General features: G+C 48.8%; 1 protein-coding gene across 1 annotated transcript in view; it reads left to right on the forward strand.

Annotated features, from left to right (window-relative positions):
• PLXNA2 (plexin A2) overlaps positions 1–20,201 on the forward strand; it is a gene marked incomplete at both ends in the record, with an annotated part of 192,311 nt that overhangs the window by 145,297 nt on the left and 26,813 nt on the right. The window contains 2 exons of the mRNA XM_080699264.1: positions 12,591–12,742; positions 19,444–19,561. Coding sequence (XP_080555390.1) covers positions 12,591–12,742; positions 19,444–19,561 — 270 coding nt within the window. The remainder of the gene's footprint in view (positions 1–12,590; positions 12,743–19,443; positions 19,562–20,201) is intronic.

Below are 20,201 nucleotides of genomic sequence, written 5' to 3' on the forward strand. Positions count from 1 at the left end.
GTGCTGTGCAGTTTGCATATTTGTTCCTCCGCCTCTGCAAGATGATTTTCAAAAGAGTGGGGGAAACAATAATTGGAGTGGGGGAAATAAGTAATTTGTCCAAAGTCACACATCTAGTTAGTGGCAAAGCAGAGATTGAAAACTAGGGACTACTGACTGCAAAAGACAGTCTCCCCCAATCACACCATGCCACCTCTCTTGGTCAAAGGGATGGAGGAGTATCCTTCACCTCACCCCACCCCAAGTATGCCAAAAATGTCTATGCCTAGGATCAAAATCCTCTTGGAAGATACCAAGTGATGCCAAAAAAACAGAGGTCATTAGTTGCCCTTTATTTTATGCCTTAAAGCAGCCTTCACCTGTCTTCCTAAGCACTGATCCACACTTTTACATGTAAGGGAGGAAAACCTCAGTGAGAGAAGATGGGGTGCAGTTGAGCTTGGGGCTAGTGCATCTTGCCTGTCAGGCGCAGGCATCTTTTTAACTGCTCTCTCAGATATTGTGTAAAGTCTGCAGACTTGATATAGTTAGTTTTGGCCTTTTCCCACTAATGGGACCATGGTTCAAGTAGGAGCTGGAGTCCCTGGCCTGGCATTTTGACTTCTCGAGCATCTATACCTGATGGAAGAACCCAGAGGAGGGTACCCAGGTGGTACACACCTGCAGGCCAGAGCAGAGATCAGGTGAAGCAAAAGCACAGTTGGCTAGAGATGCAGGGGACAAGTCCCAGAGCTGGGGCCTCAGGAAGTGGCCAGGAACCTATCACCCTTAAAATGTAGAAGAATGTTTCTGTGTTTTCCCAAAGCCACCTCCCCTGTTGCCTGGTAAAGATGCACAGGCGGGAGGGTGAAAGGTCTACAGTCATCTCTCCACTGACCACTGTGTAAATTTTACTTTATGAATTTTTCAACCTCAGTAACTTCTCCATCCTCACCAATCCATGCTTGAGGAATATAAATTCTCTTTAACACCATCTTAGGTACATGTTTCTGGGAATGAAAATCAATTGTAGAAAACAGTGTACAGTACCCTCCATAACCAAGCATAAATAATTTTTGATACTATAATAGTTTGAGATGATCTATGGCACCTTCTGCCTCCTGCTCTCCTCATGCCCAGATAATTTAAAGGAGAATGCTTTCCCCCCAGGTTCTCTGAGATGCAAATGCATTTGTGGAACTGTTTGGGAAGCTGGGAAATTTACAAGTCTTTATCCACCTTGCTACACCAAATTTTTTGTCAGGAAGGCCAAAAGCCATCTGCCCAGGGCCAGAATGACTCGATGCAAAGTTCCCAGCAACAACAACAAAAAAAAAAAAAAAAAAAAAAAAAAGGAAGGAAGGAAGGAAGGAAGGAAGGAAGGAAGGAAGGAAAACAGTTTTCCTGAGACACAAGCCGGCACTCTGATCTCCCGTTCATTTATTTGCAGGCCTCATTAATACAACATCACTGCAACAAACAGCTAACGGGGGCTGGTGTCAGGATGAATAATGGAGTTACTCTGCTGAGATAACAATTAGGTTTTGAATGTACTATCAGCCAAGACAAGAGCCAGCAAGGATTCACGCCAGGCAGGAGAGCTGGTGCCACCGATGCCATAGATTCCTGCAGAGCTCGTCAGTTGGGCTCTAGCCTGCTGTGAAGAGAAGAGTCTCTCTCTCTCTCTCTCTCTCTCTCTCTCTCTCTCTCTCTCTCTCTCTCAAACACACACACACGCACTCACAGACACTCACACAAGTAGAAAAAGACCGTGACCATTGCTGAGGTAGGCTCAGCATCCGATGTCTTTGGGAGTTAGGGTGGGATGGAAAATTGGAAGCACACATTGGCATCACTGCCCTCTAAAGCCAAGCAGACACTAAGAGACCGGAAGGAAGTGAGTGGACAAAGGAGATGTCCTCCTTGCTGGCTGCTCCTGAAACCTCATTTCAGACACAGTAGCATCTAAAACAGAGGGTGATCATTGGCTGGGAACACTGGAGGGGCCAAGGTCACCCTGGAGTAGCTTTCCTGAGGACCCCTCACCTCTCTCAAGGAGTTCTGATTCCAGTCTCTTCTTTCTCCCCTGACAAACGCAGTGGTGGGGATGGACAGCCTGCAGAGACCACCAGGAGGGCGGCACGGGCACAGAGGCAGTAACACCACAAGCCAGGCTATCTGCCTCTGTCCTGAGTTCCCACCAAGAACAATGCCCTGGGCTTCCATCTGTATAGGTTACTCTTAAAAACAAAGCCACTTTCCCTCTGGAGGTCAGCTAGCCCAGTTTCTGCCCAGATTTCTTGATTATAAAATAACCAAGGGGCTGGGTGTGGTGGCGTACGCTTGTAATCCCCGCGCTTGGGAGGCGGAGACAGGAGGATCACACAGGTTCGAAGCCAGCCTCACTGGTTTAAGAGACCCTGTTTTCAAATAAAAATATAAGATAGGTCTGGGAGTGTAGCCCAGAGGTAGAAGGGCTTCCAGGAACCCCAGTACCACCAAAAAAATAAATAAATAAAGTAACATAAAATAATCAAGGGAATAAGAATGGCCAACGTTCACCGGATGTTTTCTCATACCTAGCACCGCACATAGCACCTCACCTGTCTAGTCTAGAACTCACAACATTTACAAGGTAGAAGTCAGCATTAGCCTCATCTTACACTTGAAGAGACTGAGGTACTTCGAGGTGTGACAACTCTCTTAACGTGGCATTGCCAGTAAATTTCAGAGCTGGGATTGAAACCTCAGCTACTTAACCAAGAATCTCCACATTCGACCTGTGTTCTATCCTTGTTCTCTTTCCCAAGCTGACTTGAACAAACAGAACTCTCCACTGACAGTACCCGAGGAGAGAAGGAGCCAGCACCTTGGTCTTGCACAGAAGTGGGAAGAAAACCAGTAGTTCCCAATGCCCACCATTGTCTGGGGAGTTTCAGCTCACACAGGGAGAGAAGATAAGGGGGGAAAAAACCAAGAGGGAAGTGTGGACATTTCCTGGAGCAGAAGTAGAGAGGAGGGAGGAGGGAGTCGGAGAAGCTCAGAGAAATATAGAGAAATAGCAGGAGTGAACCAAGCCAGCTTCAGGGCTCCTTGGGAAGAAGAAAGATTTGCCTTAGCCAAGGGTAAGGGGTTGGAGGGCTGAGCAGGAGGGACCTAAGAGGAGGCTGGGACATAGGAACTCATGGCTAACGCCCTGGGGCATCTCCAAGGAAGGATGCTCAGCTCAGGTGGTACCATGCAGAGGCTACAAGCACAGGCTGGATAGGCCCGTCTGCATTCTGCCACTGTGTACACCCCCGAGCAGGTTTCTTAACTGCCCTGGGACACTTTTCTCCACCTGTAAAATGGGAATAATATTAGCACTGCTCTCGTAACTTGTTTTAAGCCCTGAGTGGGATACAATATGTAAAGCTTCTGGTACAATTCCTGACTCATTAGAAGCATTTAATAAATGGGGGGGGGGAGTTAAGCAGCATTATCAGAAAAAAAAAATCTTCAACAACCTGGAACCCATGCTTTGCCACCCTTCCTATCTCCAAGAGACACACCAGAGGAAGATGGGGTCTCTAGGAGGGGATCCTGGATTTGCAAAGTTCCCACTAGGTTCCTCTGACCCCCTCAAAGCACTTGCTCTAAAGAAGGATCCAACGCTGCCCCTCCAAGACCCTCCTTGAATCCCCACCAGAGCCAGAACCCAGGGATGGCTGTCCCTGCGCAGCCAGCCCGAGCGCTCTCACCAGGCTGCCAAGCCCTGGGGCCTTCCAGCGCCTCCCCTGTGCAGCCCTTCGGATCTTCCCAGCTGTAATTAATCGGCTGCATCTGCTCTCGCCCTTGGGCAGCTTTGTGGCACAGTTCCCTCCAAACTGTTCAATTAGTGGCTGCAAGAACGAGGGCGGATGCAGCATCACGGCGGCTGCTTTCCAGGTCACGGGGTCCACAAGGAAAACAAACACGACAGGGTCTGCCCGGGATACAGATTTGGCTGGGGTACCCCGGCGGGCACTCGCCAGGCTCCATCGGATTGTGCTGCAGTTACGGTGGGGCCTGAGCAGGTGAAGCAGTGGCTCCCCAAACCAGACGTTCCCGGAAGCTTTGAGAGGACCTAGGTAAATGATAGAAATGGAGCCAGGCATAGTGATGCGTCCCTGTAATCTCAGTATTTGGGAGGCTGAGACAGGAGTATTGCAGGTTCAAGACCAGCCTCAGCAACTTAGCAAGACTCTCAGCAACCTAGGGAGACCTTGTTTCAAAATATATATATATATATAAGGGCTGGGGGTGTAACTTGGAGGTAGAATACCCTTGGGTTCAGTCCCCACTACCACACAAATGAAAGATAGGACTCTCCTGGCTAGTCCTCCACTATCAGCCCCTGTGCAGTGCCCTAGACATGCCTGCCTTCTCCCACGTGCTATTGGCCTATTCCTCCTGGCTTAAAATGTGCCAATCAACAAGTACACAGCCAGGACTTAGACCCTCCTCTTTTATGTATGGGTAGGGTCTGAGACTGGCTGGGGGCAGTGTTTAGAGCTGCTGGTCTGAGCCCTAAATGTTTCTCATATTTTCCTTCTAAATACTGCAGACACATAAAATGCTGCCTGCCATCAGTAGACAAACTTTTTTTTTTTTCTGTACTGGGGATGGAACCCAGGGGCATTCTACCTCCAAGCTATATCTCCAGCCCTGTTTTTTATTCTATATTTTGAAACAGGGTCTCACTGAGTTACAAGGGCCTCACTAAGTAGCTGAGACTGGTCGCGAACCACAATCCTCCTGTCTCAGCCTCACAAATGCTGGGATTACAAGCGTGTGCCACCACGCCTGGCTAACAAACTTTTTTTGTGTGTGCTAAAAATTGAACTCAGAGGCATCCTACCTCCAAGCTACATGCCTAGCCTTATTTTTTTATTTTTTATTTGGAAATAGGGTCTCATTAGGTTGCTGAGAGCCTCACTAAGTTGCTGAGGCTGGCTTTGAACCTGCAATTCTCCTGTCTCAGCCTCCCAAGTACTGGGATCACAAGTGTGGGCCACCACACTTTTTACTCCACAACCAGTCACAAGATGCCAATATGTTTAAGTAAGGTAATAACACAATTTAAAAGTCCCATTAAGGCACAAATACAAGCTTTTCTTTTTTTTTAGAAAAGAGAAAATAACAGAGCCATGTGTGGTGGCTGAGACCTGTTTCCAGGTGTGAGACCCTGTTTCCAAATAAGAAATAAAATTGGTCTGTGGGTATAGCTTGAAAGTAGAATATCTCTGGGTTCAATTCCCAGAACACCCCCCCACCCCGCAAAAAAAGAGAAATAACAGAGTGAAGGGTACCTCAATAGGGGGGGGGGGGAACCACAGGGAGAAAACTAAAACCAAACCTTAGAAAGGTACCAGGGTTTGCCCTTCTAGATTTTGCCCAGGGTTAGCCTGGCCAATGGTGTGTGTGGTGGGCAGAGGGAAGCCACCTTCGCAGGCCCTCCTTCCTGCACATTAATCAATCTGGCCTTTGCTCAAGACACCGGCCTGGTTTGGATTATTCCACTCAGAGGATGCATGGAAATCCATGGGTCCAGGGGAAAGCATCAGAAATGATCAAAGGGTTTAGAAAATAGTATCTTCAGAGGAAAAGCTGACAAAATTGCAGAAGCAAAGGCCAAAGGTGACTTAATTGCTGTCTTCAGTATTTGAAAGATGCGTGATAAGGAGGCAGCTGTTCAGTCCTCTATTCGATGAGGAATCAAACCAGAAATTGGCTCATATTGAAGCAAGAGAGATTATAGGAAAAAGTCCTTAATGATTCTGATGTTAAAATTTTTATCTCTCCCAGGCAACACTTAGGTGTATCTCTATTCTTTCAGGCATCCTTAAAGAATGCCTGTCCCGGTATCTGACTGAGAACAGCATTCCCCCGTCACAGGGAGTTGGGAATATTTAGTGAGGGTTGCTCTGTGCCAGGCAGAATGCTAAGTATTAGATTTCAAAGACATGCGAGGAAGTCCCTGTCCCAAAATAGTTACTGTCTTATTGAGGAAATGAGCAGTTACAGTCCAGTGCGGCAACTGCTCTTGTGGAAGTGTTTCTAAAGATGGATGGGAGCATAGGAAAAGGGGCTACAGAATCTTCCCAGAGAGTCAGAAGGCCTCACAGAGGAGGCATCTTTTGAGCAGAGTCAGGCTGGAAAGGCGCTTTGTCAGTGGGTGTGTTCGGCCAGCAGAGGGATCGGCATGTTAAATGCATATGGGCTTCACATCCCATAGCTGTGGGAGCTACTAAGCTCTCCTGGGTAGCGCATGTAGTACATCAGTGTGCTGAACCAAAATCTAGGGAGCCCCCAGTGTAACGGGGTGGGCAGTGGATGAGCACACAAGTGGTACCTTTATAGATCTCCTGTGATCACAGGAGATCTATTAAGGTAGATCTCCACCCCAACCCAGCAGGTGCCTCTGTGCTCTTCTCTCCCCAGTCCTCTACTTCTGATGGAGTACTCCACCTGGAAGAACTTAGATCAATTTCTGGTCCACAGTGTAATATGTGTTGAAAAGTATGGGGCTGGAATTAATCAATATCCAAAGATCTTTCATCCTTCTACTCCTCCCCACTACACTTAACACTTAACATGCACACATGGACACACACACACACACACACTCAAATCACTTGTTTTTGTGGATGTCTCATTTAGAATCACTTTCCTGAAACAAGTCTCAGTTCACTATGAAATGTTCCAGCTATTCCAGAATGGCTAATAGCCAGGGAAAGAAGAAATGACAACAAAGGAAAAAGGAAAGAATGAGGACCATTTTGGACAGAGTTCTCATCCTTCCAGATACATCATGAGTGAAAGATGATGTCTGGCTCTGAATGTGCTTCTATATGGGACTTGGAACTCATCAAAGCCACAGTCCTGCTCTAGGTACCACCCCACACCCTGCCTAAGCTTGGGCTGTAGGAAACTTCCCAGGCATCCTCCAATCAACAGCTCCACTCAGAGTAGCTCTTTCCACCCAAGTCACCCCAGCATCTCTGTCATGAGCTTTCTGGTCCGTGTGTTCCCCTTCCAAATTAATAGGAAGATTCCCATCATCTCTGAGCTCCCCATAAACTCCAGCATCCCGTGTTTTTTGTCATCTAGGAAGTCCTGGGTACAGGGAAACACAGGGAAGGAAATTAGCAATTATCAAGACCTGCTGGCTGAATCAACATACTAAGGAATTTCCAAATGTTATCTCACTTAATCCTCGCATCATCCCTGTGAGGCAAGTGGTATTATCTGTTTTCAGATGAGGACATGAGATTCAAGGTCACATAGCCCATAAGTATCAGAGCTGCTATTCAAATTCAGGTCTGTCTGACTCCCAAGGTCACCCTCTTGCTGCTGTAGATGCTGCCTGAGCATCAGATGGTCTGTCTTCCCCCTCTTGGGTAACCACAGCAGCAGGGCTATCTGCAGCTGAGGCCAGGACTCACGGACCTGCTACTATCCTGGCCATATTTTAGTTGATGCTCTGTCAATGGAAGACTCTATATAACTCCACCCACGCTCTTGCCCCCACCTCCCCTCATCCAGCATCCCTGCAGCTCCTTTCAGATCTAGAAGGCTTTCTCTGGAGTTCTGCAAGAGCTGGGGACTCAGCCAGCTTGCCTCTGTATAAGCTCCTGTAGAAAGACCAGACCTGGTTCCAGGAGAGCCTAGCTTTATGGAATGCAGTCTTGCTGACTGGCAATCTAATGCTACTTTTAAGAGAACACCCTGGGAGGGGGACAGAGTGGCTGGCATGGAGAAGAAGGGCCAAGCACCCTGCTGCTGCTTGGTCTGAGGTGGGTCCTTTAAGGTCCCATTCACTCCATCTCTGGAGAAAAAAATCCTTTCCCACTAAGCCTCTCCTCTGGGCCTTCCCCCAGATACTTGATCCTGAGGAAAAATGAGGAAAACCAGAAGCCAGGTTCTTGCTCTACTCCAAGCTACTACACAGACATCATGGCCCCTGTACTCATTGGCAAGGCCTCGGGGAGAGAGTGGGTCTTCTGTAGAATGCCTTCCTCTGTTTCTGTGCACTGCTAGCACAGCCCTCTACCTTGACTCTCTCTGGTTTTGAGCTGGAGAAAAACAAATATGTCCAAAAGCACAGAGTTTTTTCGAATTCCTTGTATATACAGGAACTACAGATACCTGGTGAGACACAGGGTATAGTCACATATTGTAGAATAGAAGGGGGTGGCTGAAGAGGAGGGTTGAAGAAGTGCAGGGAGGCAGAACCTGAAGCCCACAAAGGCCGAGCCAGCAATTAGCGACCTTGCGTGGCCAGTGGGCAGAGTCTGGAGGGTTCTTGGAGCAAGAGCCTAGTTGCCTGGTCAGGTATGCATTCCTTCTGGCAGCCAAGATTTCTATGGAAAAGCATAGAGACCTCTGTGGTTAGAGTGGGTGAGAGATGGTGGAGCCCTGCTCTGGAATGCACAGATTCCAGACACATGGTAGTAAGGACCGACAGGACCTAGTGACCTCATGTTTTATATGTGGTAGATAAGGGAAAGGAAAGAATTGAAGATGATTGTAAGATTCCTGACTGCGTGAACAGTGATTCCATTAACCTTGAAAGAGAATCCGGGAGGATAATTGTATTAGGTTGGAAAGAAGAAAAATTAAGAGTTCATTTTCAGATGTGGTGAAATTTGAGATGCCTGAGGGACACACGGGTGGGAGTGAAGATGTCCAGTAGCAATTGGATATATGGCTGCGGAGCTCAGGAGAGAGGTCCGAGCCAACCATATAGATTTGGAAGACATCAGTAATGGACGCGTTGGGAATCCTCTTGCAAATCAAATCATCACCACCTCATCTGTTTTGGAAATCCAGACTTTTCCACATCGGTTTTGCTTTAAGCAAGAAGCTGTAAGCCACAGTCCCAGGACCCTGAACTCACCCTGAGTTTGACTCTCACCCTGAACTCCCTTGCTATCTACCCTTGATGGTGGCAATATCACACAGTCCAAACAAAAAAAGAGATTGCTATGAAGACCCAACCTTCCCCAGGCACTTTCCAAACCCTAAGGACCTGGTTTAATGACCCAGGAGGATAGTAGGTTTCAGCAGCTGTTAGCTGGAACTACCCATCTCTTTAACATGTATTTTTATGCCAAAATTAAAACACTTGCTAATAATTTACAAAAGGGGTGTGGCTTTTCCTTCTCTAAACAATATAAGTCAACTTGTGCTTCTAAGCAGCTCTGTGCCAACAAACTGGGCCTACAGCACCCAGCCCCGATGTCCACATATCTGACTCCTCACCCCACCACTCACCCCTCTCGAGTGTTGGAAGGAAACACCGCGAGGACTTGGCAGTAGGAGGAAGCAGTCCTACGGAACCTGCCGGTGCCTCTGAATATCCACAATGCCATCCCCCACATGCTACCTGCAAGACGGAAATATTTTTAGGCTTTCCAGAAAGATTTCATTTCACAGTTTCTCTGAAAGGTTGTAATTAACTGCAGCGAGCAAAAGAATGTATTTTTAAAAATAAAAATGGGGGAGGGAGAGGGAACCAATCACCACAGTTTTGTCAGTTCCTTTGGGTAGGTGGGTTCATGCCATCCAGGTAGCTGGGGATGGATGGGGATGGGGATGGGGATAGAGGGTGGAGGGGCTACTGAAGCCCAGCCCAAGCAGATCAGATCTAAGAGAGCCAGGAGATGAGAGCAAATTCTCTCCTATGGAGGCTCTGCTGCAGAAGAGATGGAAGCAACACCTTTCTTGCTTCTTTTTTTTTTTTTTTTTTTTTTTTTTTTGGTGGTGGTACTGGGGGTGGAACCCAGGGGCTTTCTACCTCTGGGCTCTAGTCCCAGACCTATTTTATATTTTTATTTGGAAACAGGTCTCACTAAGTTGCTGAGAGCCTCACTAAGTAGCTGAGGCTGGCTTCGAACCTGTGCGATCCTCCTGTCTCAGCCTCCCAAGCGCAGGGATTACAAGTGTGCACCACCACGCCCGGCTCTTTCTTGCCTCTAATAGACAAAGTTCCATGGTCCCATCTCCCAGGACCTAGGAGTCCCAGGCCCCTGAGGAAACAGTGCCAGAGAAGAGGGGAACAGCCCAGATGCTTTATTGAGGCTATTTTTAGAATCCCCAGGGACTTGTAGTTCCTTGACCAGCTCTTTCCTCTCCAAGTTGTCCTTCCTCCCACCCCTACTCCAGCACACAGAGATTCCTCCGAGTCCCCTTGACTACATCTCCCGTGGTTCATTTCATGTGTCTTGTTGCATTTTATTCATAAGGTAGAATATTTTATTCCCAGAAAAGGGAATCAGAGCCCTAGTCAAGGTGACTTGACTTGACTCTATCTTGAGTCCCCAGAGGAGCATGTTCAGGGCTTCGCTGGCAAAGAGGGAGGAGCAGCGCCAGCAGAGGCCTGCAGACGCAGAGAGGAGGCCAGGAGACCTGAGCTCAAGTCCTGGCTCTGCAGCCACCTTGCTGAAAGCTCCCAGTCTGCACAGCACATAGGCCAGAGTGAGGAAGGAGGCCTGCACCATCATCCCATCCCATCCCATCCCTCCTCCTCCTCCTCCTCCTCCTTCTCCTACTTCTTCTTCTTCTTCCTCTTCTTTCTCTCTCTCTCTCTCTCTCTCTCTCCATGGGATTTGTGGCTGAGATGTGTCCACAACACAGGAAGGGAGGCACACCCCTTTGGAAGGACAGGAGAGGTGGGAAGGTTTCAGCAGGATATCCACCGGGACTCACCTATCACCACCACCCAGGGCACTCTCCACTGGCAGGTAACCCTGTCCAAGGAAGCGAGGGCTGTGGCTCTGCCCGTCTGCACCTCGGGGAGCCTAGTGGATCCTTGTTCTTCTTGAACAATTCTCTTCCCTCCCCCTCCCCTAACATCTTGCCTTTCTCATGGTGCAGTGAAAAGAACACTGGGCTATTTTTAAATTGTGTGTAAAAGCTGCTCGAGGCCTTGGATGCATCCCTAACTTCCCCCAGCTCCTTCTTTTCACTGTAAAATAAGGATCTTAGAATAGAATCCTCTGCAATCCTTTCCAGTTCTGAAATTCAGCATTCCTCTACTGCCTAGGACTGAGTTCACATCTAATTTCTTTCTACTTCTAATCATTACAAGCCACAAAACGCAAACTTATTTGTATTTATTTATTCATTTATTTTATTATTTTATTTGTCACACACACACGCGCGCGCACACACACACACACACACACACGCGCGCGCGCATGATATTGAACTTGGGACATTCTACCTTCAAGCTACACCCCCAGCCCTATTTTACTTTTTGTTTTGAAACAGGGTCTCACTAGTTCACTTGAAAGTCTTGCTATATTGTTGAGGCTGTCCTCAAAACCTACAATCCTCCTATCTCAGCCTCCCAAGTACTGGGATTCCGGGCATGCCCCACCATGCCCAGCTTAAACTTTTTCACTGGGAACTGTTGGACCCCAAAACACCTGCCTGCTTCCTAGAGGCTGGTCTGCTCCCAGACAGAAGCTTACACTTCAGTTTTCACAATCAGGAGAACCTGACTGTGCTATTCCTTTTCCTTTCGGCGAAAGCAAAATGAGACATTCAGCATTTGGTGATTGAATAAATAAATAATCCTTGCTAACAGGAAGCCAGCAAAGATTTGGGAAAGCCTAAAGTTATTTCTTCTCGGCCCTAACATGTGTCATAGGATTTTTTTTTTTTTTTCCAGAGCTAACAGCTCTGGGCCTTTGATCGCCCCCTGCAGCCACACCTAATCTCGTCCTGTTCTCAGTTCCCACCTTGCTTGCTCTGTATCTGTCTTATCACCGTGGACCTTGAGTGGATGTTATTTATAAGCCTTTGTTATCTCATCCTCCCTGACTATAAGTTCCTTGAGGCCAGATCTGCTGTGGTATTCATCATCATTGCACCCCCAACGGGGTCCAGCACACAGGAGAGGCAACAATGACACTGTCACAGTTACAAAGCCCTTCTGGCTTATAAAATGCTCCCTGGGCTTGGGGTTCCCAAGCTCCCTGCAAGTTTGGTAGACATGATAATATTCTCTTCACAGCTAAGAACTCAAATTCAGAGAGATTATGTGACTTGATCACAATCAGGCAACTAGTGAATTAGAGACATATCTCTAACAGTGATTTCCTGCCTGGAGCCCAGAATTATTTCTGATTCTTTTGTGTGTGCGTGTATGTGCGTGTATGTGGTACTGGGGTTTAAACTCGGGCATTCTACCGCAGAACTACACCCCCAGCTCTATTTTATTTTTGTTGTAACACAGAGTTTCATTAAGTGGCTAAATCGCTGAGGCAGGCCTCCAACCTTCAATCCTCCAGTCTCAGCCTCCCAAGTAGTGGGATTACAGGTGTGCACCTGGATTCTGATAATCTTTTTAAATAAATGGGTGAGTGTATGAATGAATGAATAAATGAATTATTTAACCAAGGAAATACTGCAAAACAGAGGATGATGATGTCAGGGCCCTAAATATGTTAAAACGCATAGAAGACACACGGTTCACCCGGATGCCAGGTGTCTGCCACATCCCATGCCCCGGGGGTGGGGTGGGGGCTATTGCTCTATTACTGTGTCTGACCAGGCTGGCTAATCCCAATTCCCTCCTGCAGATTTTGACAGTGTCCGGACCACCTGAAGGAGGGACTCGAGTAACCATCCACGGTGTGAACTTGGGCCTGGACTTCTCCGAGATCGCTCACCACGTGCAGGTGGCTGGGGTGCCCTGCACGCCCCTCCCAGGAGAATACATCATCGCTGAACAGTGAGTCTGCCCCCCCACTGGCCCTTTTCCCAAGGGAGCTTCAGGGCAGAGACTCTCCTCTTTCCTTTTCTTTCTCTGGGTTTTTTTTTTTTTTTTCCAGGAATCGTGTCTCCCATCACCTTCTCCTCCCATAAAACCTGCGCCTTCTCAAACCTTCACAGGGTTCTCCTACCCTATCTCTACCCCCCGAAGGTCTCTCTCTGTTTAGTTCCCTGTTCCCTGGCTCCCAGCATCTCTGCCGTCTCTCATTCAGTCTTTGCCGGCCCACTGGCATGACTGAGGCAGGCTCCTCCTCGCTCTCCCCAGGCCCCTCCTGCCACCCCCTATTGGAATGCATCCTGCGCGCCTGCACTGTGGGCTGCAGGCAACAATTTGTTTGGTGCATGGGGCTCTGACAGCAGCTTAATCCGAGCAGGGCCTCCGCTGGAGCAAATTCATTTATTTCACTAAGGGAAATGTCAGCTGGAAATTAGAAAATAGGCATGTAGTGGCGGACAGGCGAACGGGGCTCCAGGAGTGACATATGTTCCAATTTGGGGTGTTCATTTGGCAGTGGCCGCTGCTGTGAGTTGGTGGGCAGGAGGTGGGCACAAAGCCGGAGGCTGGAGGGTGGAAGGAGGGATGCCACCCCTCCAAAGAAAGAAAGGCTGGGAGCAGCCAGACCATTCTGCCTTATTTGTCATGTGGAGTTGGGTCAAACCAACCTGATTCCACTGAGGACACAGCTCCGCACATGGGGCCAGGAGCGTGAGCAAGAGGACGGCTTCAGGAAGAGCCTTCCCTTCCTTTGCGGCCCTCTGAAGCCTCAGGTCCTGCCCGCTGGCCCTTGAGAGCTGACCTTCAATAGCGAGCCTAAAACTGGCATCGCTCCACCTCTCATCAACACAGCACAGTTACAGAACACGTTCTCATCTACTGTGTGTGTGTTACTTGGGATTGAACCCAGCGCCATTCCTACGCTGAGCTACACCCCAGCTGTATTTCTAGCTTTATTTTATTTTTTATTTTGAAAAAGGGCCTCACTAAGTTGCTAAGGGCCTCACTAAGTTGCTGAGGCTAGCCTTGAACCTGCTATCTTTCCGTCTCAGCCTCTCAAGTACTGGGATTACAGGTGTACTCCACCATATGTAGTCGCTGTCTCAATTTTAATTGGTCAGGGCCCTAATGTTACATTATTGGTTGTTTTGTTTGTTTGTTTGTTTGTTTGTTTGTTTGCTTTCCGTATTAGGGATTGAACCAAGGGGTACTCTACCACTAAGGTACATCTTTCGTGTGAATGTGTGTGTGTGTGTGTGTGTGTGTGTGTGTGTGTGTGTGTGTGTGTTACTGGGGATTGAACCCAGGAATATTCAACCTGCAAACTACACCCCCAGCCCATTTTTATTTTGAAACAGGGTCTCACTAGATGGTTGAGAATCTCACTATGTTTCTGAGGCTGTCCTCAAAACTGCAGTTCTGTCTCAGCCCCCTAGAGTACTGGGATTACAGACATGTGGCACCATGCCTAGCTTACTTTTTATTTTGACACAGAACTGCCCAGCCTGGCCTCACACTTGTGACCCTCCTGCCTCAGCTTCCTGAGTCACTGGGATTATAGGCATGTGCCACCATGCTAGGAGAAGTAAGATTACTTTCTCCCAGTTTATTCAGGGCATAAGGGGCTAAGACAAAATTAGAACTTGAGTCTCCTGACCCTTAGTCCAGGGCTCTTTCTCTTCCACAACAGCTGTGGGCAAGACTCCTGGAGAGGAATGACCTGATTATTCCATGACTTACCAGCATGTGGGTCTGAGACTCAAGGGGCCATGATCCACTGTGGTCCAGAGAAAAGGCAGAGGGAGAAGGGTGAATTCCCAGACTCAGTCTATGTGATAGCTACTGGCAGCAGACAGGTGACAGAGCTGACCTGATCCCCTCGATCCTCCAGGTCTGGTCCTTGATGGACAACCTTATCCCTGAAAGGAGTAAGTCTTGGAGAAAAGACTGGCTGGGTATCTGGCACAGGGACAAGGAGAATGACATCAATAGTGCTTCAGAGCCCAAGGACTTGGCAAAAGCAGCCAGGCAGGGGCCGGGGCAGTCCGCAGAGCTCCCCGTGGCCAGCTGCTCTAGGCCCTCAGTCGCTCTGACCCTCAATCCACCTTGGCCTAGAGGACCTGCCTGGGGCCTCTGGACACAGACTGGTCTCCAACTTGTTGGAGGGGTCAGAAGGGTCAGACTTTCAGCTGAGAAGTGTACATTCCTGGGAAGCTGGACTTTGAAATCTCATGAGATTTGGAATTAAACTGTGTTTTAGCCCTGGCTCCTCCACTCATCATCCCTGAGACCTTAGCAAGCTGTCCAGTCTTTCTGACCTTCATCAGCCTAGTGTGCTATACAACTGTAAGGAATCTGAGTTCTGTTTATGGAGCAAATGTACTGCATTCACCCAGGGCCATAGGAAGAAGGTGCCAAGAGAATCTGGAAGTGAGGATGTGTAAGAAGCCTTGGGTGAGGGGTGAGAGGACAATGATGCCACGGGTCCCTTGCTGAGGCTGATGCTGACCCTAAAATGCCGCCACCACCCTCTCCTCAGGCCCGGGGCAGATAGGAGGCAGTGAACACACCCCGTACCTAGCTGGATACAGCCCGGTTTCCAACCGTGCCAGACTCATTAGCACTTTCGAGGTTTCGGAGTTTGTTAACATCATTAAAGCCTCCATCCCAGGCAGTGAGCAGCAGGCACAATCGTTACAGATGTCTGCAAGAGATGAATTTGGCTAAACGGGCTCGGTGCAGAGTCCCGGGCGCGGGCAGGATTAGCGGGCACGGTAATGATTCACCATATGCTTGTGCCGTGCCATCTATCACTCAGCAATTAGGTTAATGTTGGTTAAAGGGCCGTGCTTAGTCCTGCAATCAGCACCCCACAGGTCTGAGGAGGGCCGCATGATCCAGGCACAGGACGTTTTCTGGGCAGTGGGATGCAGGTCCAGGCAGCAGCTCAGCCCCCTCCTGGAACAAGGACAATGCATGAGATTGACCGAGCTTAGGTCCTCCCACCTACTCCCTCTCGCCTGCTATACCTGTGAACTCATACATGGCAGGACGGAACCATGATGCATGTACTTCCCATCCCAGAGAGCTAAGCACCCTATACACCAGTCCCTAAGAGATCGTGTGGCATGGGGATGAGGACCCTGGGCTGGGCCCAGGAGACCAGATGTCAAGACCTAGCTTGGCTATTGATGGGCTATGTGACTCTGGGAAAGTCACTTTGCACCCTGATACTCAAATGTTTGATCTGAAAAATATTATGTAGGAATGGAGGGTCTCCATAATCACTTCCATGGTCCTTAGGATGCTGCAGCCATATTCCCTGTAGAATCTGTCACACCACCATTAGAAGCTAGTGCCTCCTGATAATACACAGGGAGCCTCTAGGGTCACTGAGAACACAGGAAGGAGACAGAGAAGGGGAAAGGCCCCTTGGAATCAAACCACGGGACCAAACTTTTAAAGCCTGAAGGAAGAGGAGGTGTGTACATCACTGCCTGTGGTGGTCCACAACTAAGAAGACGGGGGGATGATGGTTAGCTATCAGAGCCTTAGGAAACGAGATGGGTGTCTCCACCACCCTCTGCCAAAAGCCTCACCTGTCATTGTTGCCATGTCTCTACTGTCCCCTCCCGAAAGACTTCCAGAGCGCTCCATTAACCCAGCATTAGTAGAACAGAGTGAATCTAAGTATGAACTTTGGAGGCAAACTAACCTGTATTTCACTTACTAGAATTGTGGCTGTAGACAAGTCACTGAGCACCTGTGAGGCTCAATTTCATTCTCTATAAACTGGAGATGATAAGACCTATGTACTTCCTGGAGCAGAACCTAAGAGTAATACGAGCTCCTGTCTGGTGGGGCGCCTCTCACCGTCAGCACCCAGTAGCTCTTGTAAAGTGCAGAATCTGTTGTGGCATGACTCTCATTCCCTGTGTGACCCTGTCCACTCCCTGCCGCCATCCTGGCTTCTTAACTCTCTATTTTCCTGAGCTCAGAGAACAAGCACTTGCACTGAGCACACCCAGGATCTTTCATGGGGCCCTGGAAGTGAAAAGGAAGGAGAGTCAGAAGTAGCTGAGTTTCATTCACTTTGCTGAGTGATTTATTTTTTTTATTTTTTATTTTTTATTTTTTATTTTTTTTAGTACTGGGGATGGAACCCAGGGGCATCCTACATGTGAGCTACATCCCCAGCCCTATTTTTTATTCTATATTTTGAAACAGGGTCTCACTGAGTTGCAAAGGGCCTCACTAAATACTTGAGGCTGTCCGTGAACCGCAATTTTCTCAGCCTCCCAGTTGCTGGGATTACAAGGGTGCGCCACCACACCTGCTGCCTGATTTTCTTAGCATGCCTGTTCAGGTTTTAGATCTACCCACCCACACCCTTTTCTATGGCTCACAACGGACCAGCCCGGTGGCCACTTAGGTTTGGTGAGGAAAGAGCCCAGCTCCAGTACCCAGGAGGACACCAGGGGCTGGCTCTGGGCCTCGCTGAGGCCCAGCTCCCACTCTACCAGGCAGGGCCATTCAGAACCAACTGCGGGTGCTCAGCCTGTGACAGTCAGGTAGCCTCCATCTCCCATCCGTCCCTCTTCTCCAACATGTTTAACACATAAAGGTTATCTTTTAGAACAGAAATGCTGAGAAAAAATATATACTAGGAAAGTTGTGCCAAGGGGCCCCGGCCCATGGTTAACCCCCTACAGGGAGATCTGATTAGGGCCAGACAAGAATTCCTCCTTTCCTAGACAGGCAGAGGAACATTTCAGTGTTGCCATGACCTTCATCCCTTCTCATATTTCCCTTTTCCATAACTTCAAGCCTGCGATGATTTCTTCCCCCTCTTCCTTCTCCACAACGCTCCCCTGTGTCCAAGGGTGGATGGAACCTTGACCGCATGATTCCATGTGAGCAAGTGAGCCCTGATCAGAAGAGAGAAGGGCTTTCCTGCTCCCTCTTCTTCTCTATATACTCTCCCCTCTCCCCAGCACTCACATTCAATCTTTAATTCTCCTCTGGAGCTCCTTGAGGGTGCAGGGAGTGGGGCATAGGAAAGCAGGGGCCCCACACAGCCTCAGGTGCCAGTGCCCAGGGAATGGAGAGAGTTGTTACTCCAAGCAGGTAGCGGTGTGAAAATAACCACACACTGTACCTTAAATTAAGCTTCTCAAATGCTCCACTAATGACCTTTAAGGAGATGGTTACATGTCAAATACTAATTGATCATCACTATCATGTTTATTCAGGTTCATAATTAATTTATTTATTCGTAGAGAAAGGGAAGGGAGCGATATTCTTCCATACACATTCAGTACTTTCTTGTTGCATCTAATATGCTAAACATAATAAGACAGTTATTGCATGTTAAGTAAATATTCGCCAGGAGTGAAAGTACTTATTTGGGATTAACGTTTATGAAGGAGATGGACCAGCGGCAGGCTGGGTGTGCGGGCACGCGGTGTATTTGTTTAATGCAAGTTTTATTACATCGAAATGAAATCTCTGTTTAGTTACCTTCCTTCCTAGAGAAGCTGTTGAGATAAGCATCGCTCGGTTAAACACGGATCTTCCCCACCGTGCCAGGATAATGCCGGGGATTAATGGAGAGGGGGTCTGTTTTTCTGACTCCCCACTAAGCAAACCTACCAGGGACACCAGACTGCACAGAACTCTTAAATGGTGTGGGGAGGCAAGAAAAATCCTTCCCTCCCTCCATTCCTGGCCTTATTTTTGCTGAGCCTGGTGTGGGACCCTCTCCCATGCCACCCAGCGCTGAAATTCCAAGCAAGAGGTACCACCAGGCGCCTGATTTCTTCAGTGCCTCCCCCGTCCTCCAGCTGCCCACCCTTTCTAAAAGGCTGCTGTGACTAAGGCAACCAGTGTCTAAAAGCGCTTGTGTCACTTATCCTAGATGGCGGGGAACACCGCTGGGGGTATTGATCGGGACTGCTTGGAAGAAAAGGCTGCACACCTCCTCCCTCCAGCTCTTCTGTTAGTGAGCGACGTGACTTCCAACCCAGGCCATGTCACCCTCTTGCCTACGAGCTCAGTGTGCTCAGCCCTTGATTAAGTGGGAGTCCAGTGTCAGCTCTGCTCTAATGAACTCCCTGCCTCCCACCCCCTACCGACTGCCATGGGCGCCCCACCCCTTCCTGCCCCTCTTTCCTGGGAGCTCCTGTCTTGAGCGTTCCCTGTCTCACCAGATCATCCCCTTTTAATAACCCACTGCAGAAAACAGATCACAATTGAATCAACTAAGCACAGAGACCTACACCGGCTTTTTAGGAACACTGCAATGTTGCCTTATTACAAAGGAGAGGATACCAACTAAATTGCTGTCCCTAGATCTCTCTATTGAACATTGTTTAATCCACAAATACTGGGAACCTACCGAAGGCTAAACACTTTGCTAAGCACCAGGGACCACAGGACAGGTCATGAATTCAGCAACATAGTGTCCTAGAGGCCTGCAGGGCTTTACAGGTGATTCGATCCAACCTCCCACCGCACAGGCGAAACTAAAGCCCAAAGGGCACAAAGCTAAACTGGTGAACCTGAGTCCTGGTCCAGCCCTCTTGCAAGACTGTGATAGCTCATTTACTATGACTGGGGTGGCAGCTTTGACCAGCTTCTTACGGAAAAGTTTGCTCCGTCCTCAGGATCGTCTGTGAGATGGGTCACGCGCTGGTGGGGACCACCTCTGGGCCCGTGCGCCTGTGCATCGGCGAGTGTAAGCCAGAGTTCATGACCAAGTCCCATCAGCAGTATACCTTTGTGGTGAGTACAGGGGCCAGGCTGCAGAGACCCAGCAAGAGCTCTCCTGTCTGTTCCAGACTTCCCCCAGGAAGGCCCACACCCCCACCCCCACCCCCAAGCCAGGTACCACCAGGCTCTGGGCAGACCACAGAGGAGAACAGAAAAGGGAAACTTGTGGCCTCACTGCTTACAAGCTTCTTCCTGGGATGGTCTGGGCTGTGAAGACATTGCAGTCCCAGAGGGCCACCAATTCCAGAATTCTAAATAAAGCGAAATCAAGCCTTTCTTAGAAAGTGGATCCTAGACATGGGTGTGTATGGGGGGGCACGTTTTGTCCCTCTGATGTGATATCATGGACTAATCCCAATCCAATGGGGTGGGGACACATCACCTGAGGACCCTGATTAAATGGGTATATATCTATCCACATGCTTTGTTTCCTGCCAACCATAGTTGAAAGGGGAGTGCTGAAACTCGGCAGGACACACCTCTGGAGAGAGGTCCAGGAGAGGCAGGTCTAGGACTGTCAGTGTGATTACACGCACACACATTCGTGTTTGCACACCCGCTCCTGAAAACATCTCTTTGTGCTCAAGCAACAGGTAGTAGAATCACAGAGACTTTCTGTAAGACTGGCATGAAATTCAAACAGAATCGATAA

The sequence above is a fragment of the Muscardinus avellanarius genome, assembly GCF_963383645.1.
Source record: "Muscardinus avellanarius genome assembly, chromosome: 7".
Lineage (NCBI taxonomy): Eukaryota > Metazoa > Chordata > Mammalia > Rodentia > Gliridae > Muscardinus > Muscardinus avellanarius.